Source organism: Vitis riparia, chromosome 9, assembly GCF_004353265.1.
Source record: "Vitis riparia cultivar Riparia Gloire de Montpellier isolate 1030 chromosome 9, EGFV_Vit.rip_1.0, whole genome shotgun sequence".
Taxonomy (NCBI): domain Eukaryota; kingdom Viridiplantae; phylum Streptophyta; class Magnoliopsida; order Vitales; family Vitaceae; genus Vitis; species Vitis riparia.
Window position 1 is genome coordinate 14,567,246 of NC_048439.1, and position 12,156 is coordinate 14,579,401.

A 12,156-nucleotide genomic window follows, 5' to 3' on the forward strand; every position below is an offset into this window, starting at 1 on the left:
TTAAGGAAATTGAATTTTTGAAACTAAGTCTAATCATATTGCTTCATTTGATACAAATTTGAATAAAAATTCTTTCAATGAAAATTCAAGGAAAGGAAAAAAGATTTTTATGTATAGATAATAATACTAAATCTTTTAAAAAATCTCCTAACATCATTTATGTTCATCTTTCTTTTTATGGATTTGAAAAAATCAATAATTTGAAGTAAAAGTTTACAGTTGAAGAAGATTATAAATATTATAATCACCATTGAATAGATAATGTTAAAAATATTTGTTGGGAATTTAGGTACTTTTATAGAAAAGTGGACAAGTGTTCTAGTTTATGAAAACAATGCATTTCTTTATTTAGGTATAAAAAAATAAAACTGTAGGTTTTGGTCATTTTTTTAAAGTAGCAAACGTCTTATTTCATTTGTATTTAAGAACAATGCCTTTTCTTACACTAGTTATTTTAATTTTCTTTTGACAGATTTTGCAAGCTTAAGCAATTTGAAGATACTAGATTTGAGTTATAATTCCTTAAGTGGGATTATTCCATCATCTATAAGATTGATGTCTCATCTCAAATCTTTATCCTTGGCTAGAAATTACCTCAATGGTTCTTTACAAAATCAAGGTACATATGTAATGATTTGTTTGTTTCATATAGATTAAAGAAGATAAATATTGTAAAAAAAAAAAAGTTGTCATAGTTAATGTAAAGTAGAAATAAGTAACTTGCCTTCTAAATTATATAAGCACGTGTTTGTTCTTAATGAATCTTTACAACATTCAGAGTTACCAAAGTTTATAATTCATAAAGACCTCATTAACAATGAGGAACAACTAATTGTAGGTAACTATGGAAAAAGTAAGGACAACAAAATGAGGGAAAAAACAAGGAATTAGGAAAATTATTTCATCCCCATAAAAAAATTCTAAAGAATAAAAAGGTAAAAGAAAGTTTTAAAAAAAATGTATTTTTCAAAAATTTGATTTCTTTGCTTTCATTTTGCTATGGACAACCAAACAAGAAAATTATTTTGTAGTTCTTTTTTTAATTTTTTTTTTCTTTCATTCTTTTTTTTTCCCCCTACTTTATTTCTTTTGCCTCAAACTTTCTTGATAGTGAACATAGCCTAGGATAAATAAGGAAGAAATTTTTTAGTATTTATTTAATTAGTTTGAATTTTTCTTACTTTTTTTTTGTATTTTATCCAAATATAGAAAAATTAGTTATTTATTTCTCTTTTTTCATGCTCCTTTTTTGGAATGAATCATACTTTAAAAGAAAATTAGTTTTTAATTAGGAGTTAGAAATAGTGAATCACGGATAGCAAAAATTAAGGAAATTAAATTTTTGAAAGTAAGTATAATCAAATTTCTTCATTTGATACAAAATTTGAATAAAAATTCTTTCATTGAAAATGCAAGGAAAGGAAAAAAAACATTTTTATTTCTAGATTATAATACTAAATCATTTAAAAAATCTCCTAACATCGATTATGTTCATCTTTCTTTTTATGGATTTGAAAAACTCAATAATTTGAAATAAAAGTTTACTATTTAAGAAGATTATAAATATTATGGTCACCATTGAATAAGATAATTGTAAAAATATTTGTTGGGAATTGTAGACCCCCTTTGAGGAAACCAGAGGACTATTAGTTGTTTTAGTTTTTTTGAGGATTTGGATAGCATGGGAGGAATGCTATTTCCTCATCACCAGCAGCGGGCAGCACTGGAGATAAGTGGAGGGCCCCCTTTTCCCTATACCCGGGAAATCAGCTGCGGAGACAGGGATGACCATGCTCATGGTCAGAGACCCAATCCTTGCTGACGAGGGGAGCAGTGGAGCCGAGGATGGCTTGCTGAAGAAGACACCAACAAAGAGAACAAGGTGTGGAGGTGAAGAAAAGGAGAGATAGCTAGAGGGAAGGAAGCCAGACGGAGGAGGGATTCGTTGGCTGGAGTGAGGGAGCAAGGTAGCAAGACTAAAAGAAAGCGAGTTGTAGGCAGCGGGAAGGAGAAGAAAAAGGTATGGCTGCCAGGAATGCTTTGTTCTTCTCCGTTGGAATATAATTTTATTTTTTTTCTTTCTTTTCTTTTCTTGATATTTTCTGTGAATTGCCTGACTTAGTGCTTAGTTTTATGATTCATGTTTGACTGCTGTCTTCTTCATTTTCTTTGGAATGATTCGAGAGTGACACAGCTCTGCTTTTAGTTTCACTATGCATCATGTGGAAATCTTGTTTTGTTGTTGTTTTCAATACCATGGGATATTTATTTGATTTCATTCACCTTCATCTGAGCTCCTGGATTGATACATGAAATGAGGTTTTGTGGGGGTTCATTTGCTTCCCATTATTTCGTGCTCTGCTTGTTGTCCTCCCCTGTTCTTGGTGTTTTGCCATGGTGAGTATCAGATTTCTCATCTCTACCTAAAAGAGTAAAGCATTGTCGAAGGAAATCTGGTTTGGGGTGCTTCTGAAGGAGCTCAACATCAGAGTATCTGGTAGATATCTGGACAAGGAAAACAGATGGGATTGCTCAGACCGTTTAAGTTGATGAATTTGTTGAAGTTGCAGATTCTACCTTGTGTGGATCAGTAACAGTATTTGGGTGTCCCTAAATGCAATCTGTTCATTAGTTGCTAGTTGACTTGCCTCCGGTCCATTGTCCATCCTTTGGATTGCTGATTAAGGAGTTTGTGATCCATGACCGGAGTGCTCCCAAAAAAAAATGAATTCCATGAGATGAGCAGCCCTAGGTGTGTATCAGAAACTTCCAAGTTGATGATGGTTGTAGACTCGTTCATGCAAAATCATGTGTATATATTGATCCTTATGGCTCCCGATATGTCAAATATATTGACTTTTCCAGGCTAAGATTTGTTCACCCAGATCTTCTAGAGAGAATTTGCACAGAATAAAGCAAGCAAAGTTGTTCTCGAACGACGCCGGCGGCGAAATGCCTCCACCACGAGCAGAACGCTCATAGCAACCATGGTTGGCAGAAGGTCACCTACGCCAGGCGCAATCGGAAGTAGCAGTCCAAGAACTTAGATTCCGTTGGGAATTCTGAAAAGTTCGTGTCAATGGAACGCCCACCACCGAGGACAAGCCTAACGTGTTCCGATCACTCGAGCAGCAGGCGGAGGAGCAGCGTCTGCGGGTCCTGGAAGCTCGCATGGTGGCTGCTGCTGCTGCTGTCGATGATCATCAAGTCGGATCGAAGCCCAAGCACAGGTCCCCTGGGTTCGTTCTCTCAGCAGTGCTGACGTCCACCGCTCTGAGTTCGACTTTGATTCCAGGAATCTCTCCTAGTCCATGCCCTTCCGCGAGTTCTTGGTTCAGAGGCGGACCAATGATCTGCTGATGTTCAGTTTCTCGGAGCTCAGATCGGTGACTAAAGGATTTAGTAGAGCTCTGACGATAGGAGAGGGAGTATTCGGGTGCGTGTACAGAGGTGTGGTGAGGGTTCATGCTGATGAAGCTCCCGATTCAAAGATGGATGTGGCTGTAAAGTAGCTGAAATGGGTTCCTTGCTGAATGATATCAGCCTGAAGCTTGGTCCAAGGTTCGATAAAATGGGGTTCGGAGCTGCGAAAGAGGTTGGGTTTTATCCAGATGTCGGCGACGTTGCTTTTGGTGGCGATGGCACTGGCAGCGGCGGTGGTCCGGCGTCATCTTCTATATGCAACACGTAGCAGCTAAGCTACGAGGAAGGCGGATTCGTTTATGGAGACTGTTTTGCATGGATCCCCCCTCAAGCCCATTTCCAAAGCCCACTTGCCCCACTTACTTTCATGCATGCAGTCGGTGGAGAGTGTCACTCATGCATATATATTTGCTTATTTGTGCAACCTCTCCATTCTCAATATCAAGATTCAATCCTCACCCTTTTTAACTTTTAAATCTAATTGTCAAAATCTTCATTTTCAAAGTATAGTTTCCCAAAATCCTTTCTAATTTTTAAGAGTTTCTATTTCATAATGTTCCTTTTTTAGCTCCCCAATTCCAAAGTCAATTTTCAAGATTCAAGATTTTAATCTAGTTTCCGAAACTCCAATATCTTCCTAAATTAATTTTCAATTTTAAATATTCAACTATTCAATTTTATACGTTTAGATATTATGTTTGTCAATAATTATTTTTATCCCATATATATTTATTCATCTCATTAAAAAAAAAAATCATTAAAGTTTCCACCCTTCAAAAATCTGAATTCCAAATCTAATTTTCAAACCCCTAAAAAAAATCCACTATTCTTCTTTATTCATTTAAAAGTTACTTTACTTAAACAAAATTGTCATCCTATATTTATTTATTTATTCAAAATCCAATTCTTCAAAAACTTGACTTCTTAAATTAATTTTCAATCTCGAAATTTCCACTATTCAATTTCACTCACTTAAATACTACGTTTGTTAATTATTATTATTATTCGATATATATTCATTCACCTTCTTCTAAGATTCGCACTCATTAAAGTCCAATTCCTTCAAAAATCCCATATCCTAATTTAATTTCCAACCCTAAAAATTCCACTATTCTTTTTATTCCGTTCTAAATGATTATCTTCGTTAATTAGTATTATCATCCTATATTAGTTTATTTATTCAAAATCCAATCCTTTAAAAGGATCCAATGTTATAATTTAATTTTCAATCCTAAAACTCTACTATTTGGCTAAATGTTATTTTCTTTAATTTGAATTAGTACCTTATATGCATTTACTTATTTAAAGTCTAATCCCTCGAAAATCTAACTCCCTAACTCAATTTTTCAATTCTAAAAATTCCGCAATTCGCTCAAATCTTATTTTCATTAGAATTATCCTCCCCTATTTACCTATCTATTTAAAGTATAATCCTTCAAAAATCCCATGCTTAAATTTAATTCTTCAAATATTCGTTTAAATCTTATTTTCATCAATCAGGATTATTATCCCATATTCATCCATTTATTTAAAACCTAGTTCTTCAAAAATCTCACGTCACGTCTTAATTTAATTTTTTTTTTTTTAATCCTAAAAATTTTACAATTCGTCTAAATTTTATCCTCACCCATTAGAATCATCATTCCATATCTATTCAAAGTCCAATCTTTCGAAAACCCCCTGTCTTAATTCAACTTTCGATCCCAGAAATTCCATTATTCGTCTAAATTTTATTTTTTGTTAATTAGGATTCTTTTTCCACATCTATTATATTTCATATAAGATCCAATTCTTCAAAGATCCAATTTCTGAATTAAAACTTTAATCCCAAAAATTCTACTACCCATTCTCTATTCGTCTAAATATTATTTTCGTTAATTAGTATTATAATCTCATACCTACCTATTTATTCAAAGTCATATCTTTTAAAAAAACCCAACGCCCTAAATCAAATTCTCAATTAGAAAAATTCCACTAATCTTTTCTTTTATTATTCGTTCAAACATTATTTTTGTTAATTAGTATCGTTATTCCATGTTTATTTATTCATTTATTTCAATCATTAAAATTCAATTCTTCGAAACCGGATTTCTAAATTTAACCTTGAGACTAAAAAATCCCACCATTCACTATCATTCATTCAAATATCATCTTTGTTATCATTGTTATAATTCCATTGTCTACCTATTTCTTTTTTTTCTTTTCTAAAAATTCCAATAATTAGAATTCAATTATTCAGAGATCCGACTTTCAAACTTAATTTTTTAAATCCCACTATTCACTTTCATCCGTTCAAATATCACTTTCGTCAAAATCTGATTTTCCAATTTAATTTTTAATCTCACAAATCTCACTATTCACTAATTCATCCGTCCAAATATCGTTTTGATTAATTAGTAACATTATTCCATACTTACCCATTTATTTCTCTTAAAAATTTCAATCATTAAAGCCTAATTCTTCAAAATTCCGATTTCTAAATTTAGCTATTTGAAATTCCAATTGTCCTATCTCCGAACTTAATTTCAGTTTCCCATGCTCCAATTCCCGTGTTTATCCCGCTATTTATTATTATCATTATCATCATCATCTTATTCATTATTTCTATAAATTCTGCCTTCGAATGATTTTTAAGATTTCCAATTTTTATACATCGACTTTCATAATTTTTACGTCTCAAATAACTTACGATTTCGATCCCTTTCAAAATTTAATTCCCATAATCCCAATTTTCGTAACTTAATTTTTCTTAAAAATCCCGAACTTCCAAATAATTCTTCAAAATCCCAATTTCCTTTCAAATTTGATTTCTAAAAGTTCTCATTCTTACATTTAATTCCTAAGAATCCTATTTTCAAATAATCTCCAAGATTCTGATTCTCGAATGAATTTCAAAAATCCATTTTTCCTTCGAACAATTTTAATCCCTGTTTAGTGATGCATGTGATATGTTTTGTGCTCTATATGGTGTACTAACCCTCTCTATTGATAGCGCATGGTGGCTCGTTGCCTAGGTATGTACCCATTTTCCCTCTAATCGTTGTCTATGCATGTCTCGATTCTTATGTGTGCATGATCATTCCGGATATTCATTGACTTACTCATCAATTGCCACGTCAGCTTCACTTTATTAGTAGGGACCCGACTTTAGGGACTTAGAAGGGTGCTATGGTCCTTACCGTACCTTCCTGATAAGTAACCTGACCCCCGAACCCGATCCGGTTTTTCGTAGACCACCCTTTCCAAACCAGGAGTCGCACTTAGGGTTTTTCTTTCTTATTTTGTTTACCCTTTAAAAAATAAAACAAAAATAAGTGGCGACTCCAAGTCAATTTTTCTTAATCAATAAAAATGAATTTTTTGAATAAAAATCGAGTTTCGCCATCGAGTGGGAAACGCATGAGCCGAAATGCGGGGTCCACAAGAATTTAGATATTTTTATAGAAAACTAGACAAGTGTTTTAGTTTATAAAAACAATGCATTTCTTTAGTTTGGTATAAAAAAAATTGAAATGATAGGTTTTTGTCATTTTTTTTAAAGTAGCAAACATTTTATTTCATTTGTATTTAAGAACAATGTCTTTCTTACACTATTTATTTATTTATTTTAAAGTAGCAAAAATATGGATGAACTAATTTTTGAGAAAGTTTAAATCATATTTAAACAAAATTTATTGATTTTTTAAATGCCTATTAGAGGAGTAATAGAAGTTCTAGATAGAAAGTAAGAACTTTTCTAAGGAATTACTTGTTAATTGCATAAGTGGGATTATTCCATCATCTATAAGATTGATGTCTCATCTCAAGTCTTTATCCTTGGCTGGAAATTGTTGAGAAAAAGCTGTTTGCTAGCTTTTGTCCTAGTCTTTTGGGAACTTGTTGTGTTCAACAAGTTAGTTTATTATTTTCCTAGTCTGTAGGTGTTAGTTTTGGCACGATATGTAGTGCCCATTTTCTTGCTTTTATTTGTTATATATAAGCCTATATAAAGGCAATTCTTTTGGTTGAATAAGTAAGACGATCGATATTTAGTCAATTCTCTTTTTACTTGTTTCAGCAGAAACATTATTATTTCTTTTCTTTAATCTGTAACAGTGGTATCAGAGCTTGGTAGAGAGAGAGTGAGAAAAAAAAAAGTTGAGAGTGCCAAACAAAACAAAAAGAAGTGTGTGAGATAGAGTCGTACAGCAGCAGCTTCATTTTTATTTCACCTAGTCTCTTGTTTTTTTTTTTTTTGCAGCAGCAGTAGAAGAGAACAATGGCCTCTGAAACTTTTGTGCAGCCAGCCATTCCACGTTTTGATGGTCATTATGATCATTGGAATATGTTAATGGAGAACTTTCTAAGATCTAAGGAGTATTGGCATGTCGTCTCTGAAGGAATTACGGAACCAACAGATAATGCGACAATGACACAAGCACAAAGAACGGAGCTAGACGGGCAGCGGTTGAAAGATCTCAAGGCAAAGAATTATCTTTTCCAAGCAATTGATCGCTCAATCTTGGAAACCATTCTTTGCAAAGACACTTTGAAACATATTTGGGATTCCATGAAGAAGAAGTACCAAGGTTCTGCAAGGGCAAAGCGGCAGCAGCTTCAAGCACTTCGCACGGAGTTCGAAACACTTCGAATGAGATCGGGAGAATCAGTTACAGATTATTTCTCTCGAACAATGGCGATCGTGAACAAGATGCGGATCCATGGGGACAAGACAGAGGACATGACCATAGTAGAGAAGATTCTTCGATCCATGACACCAAAATTTAATTTTGTTGTTTGCTCAATAGAAGAATCTCATGATATTGATGAACTTTCAATTGATGAATTACAAAGTTCTTTGTTGGTTCATGAGCGTAAATTTAACCAGCAGGAGAAAGAGGAGCAAGCTTTGAAGGCCTCAACAGAAAATCACTTGGCGACAAGAGGAGAGAGAGGACGAGGTAGAAGTCGAGGCAGAGGCAGGGGAAACTATGATTGTGGAAATCAACACCAACACCAACACCAACGTCAAGACAACCGATTTCAAGGAAGAGGACAAGGTGGCAACTACTCAACTACATATAAATCAAGGTCAACAGACAAGTCCAATGTGGAGTGCTACAGATGTCATAGGTATGGTCACTACAAGTCTGAATGCCGAACTAATATGAATAAACAAGGTGAAGAAAGAACTAACTTTGCAGAAAAGGAAGAAGAGGTGTCTCTTTTAATGGCGTGTCATGCGAATCAAGGCACCCATCCGAACTTGTGGTATATAGATACTGGTTGTAGTAATCATATGTGTGGGGACAAGTCAGCGTTCTCGGACTTGGATGAAACATTTCGCAACTCTGTAACTTTTGGTGACAACTCCAAAGTCTCTGTCATGGGCAAAGGAAGTGTACGAATTCACTCCAAAGAAAAATCTGATCAGATTATTTCTAATGTCTTTTTTGTTCCAGATTTAAAAAACCAACTTGCTTAGTGTTGGTCAACTTCAAGAGAAGGGATACGAGATTTTTATTAAAGATGGAGTTTGTCGCATCCAAGATGTGAAATTAGGCTTAATTGCTCAAGTCAACATGACTACAAATCGGATGTTCCCGCTGTATCTAGACAACACTACTCAGAATTGTTTCTCTGCGAAATTGATGGATGAGGGATGGTTGTGGCATTTTTGCTACGGACATCTAAATTTTGGTGGTCTAAAGACGCTACAACAGAAGAACATGGTGACTGGACTTCCACCAATTCAGACTCCTTCTCAAATTTGTGAAGAATGTGTTGTTGGTAAACAACATCGATATCAATTTCCTAAAGGAAAATCATGGAGAGCGAATAAGGTGTTGGAGCTAGTTCACTCTGATATATGCGGACCCATTAATCCAACATCCAATGGTGGTAAACGTTACTTTATAACGTTCATTGATGATTATAGTCGGAAAACTTGGGTTTATTTTTTGCAGGAGAAATCTAAAGCTTTTTCAACTTTCAAAAGCTTTAAGATGCTGATCGAAAAAGAAGCAGGCAAACCTATTAAGATTTTCCGCAGTGATCGTGGTGGAGAATACAACTCACAAGAATTTGTAAATTTTTGCGAGAACCATGGTATTCAAAAGCAACTTACAGCAGCATATTCGCCACAGCAAAATGGTGTTTCAGAAAGGAAGAACCGTACAATTCTAAACATGGTGCTGACTATTCTGTCAAAGGGTCATATCCCAAGAAGTTTTTGGCCTGAAGCAGTCATCTGGAGCATTCACATTTTGAACAGAAGTCCCACTCTAGTTGTTCAAAACGTGACACCTGAAGAAGCATGGAATGGACGCAAACCAAGTGTCAACCACTTCAGAATTTTTGGTTGCATAGCATATGCTCATATTCCAGATCAAAAAAGAAAAAAACTTGATGACAAGGGAGAAAAATGCATTTTTCTTGGTGTTAGTGAGATGTCAAAAGCATACAAATTGTACAATCCTATCACCAAGAAAATTGTCATAAGTCGTGACATAATTTTTGATGAAGGAAGTTTCTGGAAATGGGATGACAACACTACCAAACAGCAAATACAAGCTGATTTTGATGGTGAAAATGAAGAAGAAAGACAACAGCCTCTACAACAACGAATTCCAGCGGCTGAAATTCCACCCAATGAAGCTCCAACTACTGCTGAAACTTCACCAACAACACCAGAATTTGATGAACAGGTTGAAACAGCAGTTGGTTCAAGTTCTCATCGTGTTCGAAAGCGGCCAGCATGGATGTCAGATTATGAGGTAACTGGAATTGATCAATCTGAAGACCCACTCACTCATTTTGCTCTATTTTCAGATTGTGACCCTACAACTTTCGAAAGTGCTGTCAAAGAATCAAAATGGCGGAAGGCCATGGATGCTGAAATTGCAGCCATCGAAAGAAATGATACTTGGGAGTTATCTGAACTTCCAAAAGGACACAAAACAATCGGTGTAAAGTGGGTTTACAAGACAAAGTTGAAAGAGAATGGTGAAGTTGACAAGTACAAGGCGCGCTTGGTGGCTAAAGGATACAAGCAAGAGTTTGGAGTGGACTATAAAGAAGTTTTTGCTCCAGTTGCAAGGCATGATACAATCAGATTGGTGATCGCGTTGGCAGCACAGAATTCATGGCCTATCTTCCAGTTAGATGTCATATCGGCATTTTTGCATGGAAACTTGGAGGAACAGGTATTTGTTGATCAACCTCCTGGTTATATTAAGGTTAAAAATGAGCATAAAGTGTATAGATTAAAGAAAGCTCTTTATGGATTAAAACAAGCCCCACGGGCTTGGTATAGTCGCATTGAGGCTTATTTTTTGAAAGAAGGTTTTCAAAAATGTCCATATGAGCATACACTTTTTGTCAAAGTTAGTAATGGAGGGAAAATGCTCATTGTTTGCTTATACGTAGATGATCTTATATTTACTGGCAATGATAGTGTCATGTTTGAGAGGTTTAAGAAGTCTATGATGGTTGAATTTGAAATGTCTGATCTTGGTATGATGCATTATTTTCTTGGCATCGAAGTGGTGCAGTCTGATACTGGAATTTTTATTTCTCAAAAGAAATATGTGCGAGAAATTTTGAATAGGTTTCAGATGAAGGATTGTAATCCTGTTAGTACACCAACTCAGTTTGGCTTGAAGCTTAACAAAGATCACAGAGGAAAAAAGGTGGACAGCATAATCTATAAGCAAATTGTGGGTAGTTTGATGTATTTAACTGCAACAAGACCAGACATAATGCACTCAGTGAGTCTAATTAGCAGATATATGGAGAATCCAACAGAGTTGCATTTTTTAGCTGCCAAGAGAATCTGTCGTTACTTGCAAGGAACTAAAGATTTTGGGTTGTTCTACAAGAAGGGTAAAAGGTCAGATTTGATTGGGTTTACTGACAGCGATTACGCAGGAGATCAAGATAATAGGAGGAGCACTTCGGGTTATGTTTTTATGCTGGGCACAGGGGCTGTTTCATGGTCATCTAAGAAGCAACCGATTGTCACTTTGTCCACCACTGAAGCTGAATTTGTTGCAGCAACAGCTTGTGCTTGTCAAGCTATCTGGCTGAGGAAAATTCTTGAAGAGCTCCATCTCAAGCAAGTGGGAGCTACTACAATTTTTTGTGACAACAGCTCAACCATCAAACTCTCCAAAAATCCCGTGCTACATGGAAGAAGCAAGCATATTGACGTGAAGTATTATTTTTTAAGAGAACTCAGCAATGATGGAGTTATTGATCTTGTCTACTGCAGAAGTGAAAACCAAGTTGCTGATATTTTTACTAAACCCCTTAAATTGGCTGCCTTCTTGAAGCTGAGGAAGTTACTTGGAGTTTCCACTCTAGAAGATTCAATTTGAGGGAGAATTCTGCGTATTTTAAACTGTATGATTGAACACATCAGTTTAAGGGAGAGTTTGTTGAGAAAAAGTTGTTTGCTAGCTTTTGTCCTAGTCTTTTGGGAACTTGTTGTGTTCAACAAGTTAGTTTATTATTTTCCTAGTCTGTAGGTGTTAAGGGAGAGTTTGTTGAGAAAAAGTTGTTTGCTAGCTTTTGTCCTAGTCTTTTGGGAACTTGTTGTGTTCAACAAGTTAGTTTATTATTTTCCTAGTCTGTAGGTGTTAGTTTTGGCACGATATGTAGTGCCCATTTTCTTGCTTTTATTTGTTATATATAAGCCTATATAAAGGCAGTTCTTTTGGTTGAATAAGTAAGACGATCGATATTTAGTCAGTT

The 12,156-nt window shown here is 35.0% G+C and overlaps 1 protein-coding gene across 2 annotated transcripts in view; it reads left to right on the top strand.

The window, feature by feature from the left end:
- Nucleotides 1-514: 514 nt before the first annotated feature.
- The window catches only part of LOC117922576 (receptor-like protein 1), a 57,366-nt gene continuing 45,724 nt past the window's right edge, over nt 515-12,156 (top strand). For both annotated transcript variants that reach the window (XM_034840724.1, XM_034840727.1), the window contains exon 1: nt 515-619. In XM_034840724.1, the coding sequence (XP_034696615.1) occupies nt 556-619 (64 nt within the window). In that variant the 5' untranslated portion in view covers nt 515-555. The remainder of the gene's footprint in view (nt 620-12,156) is intronic.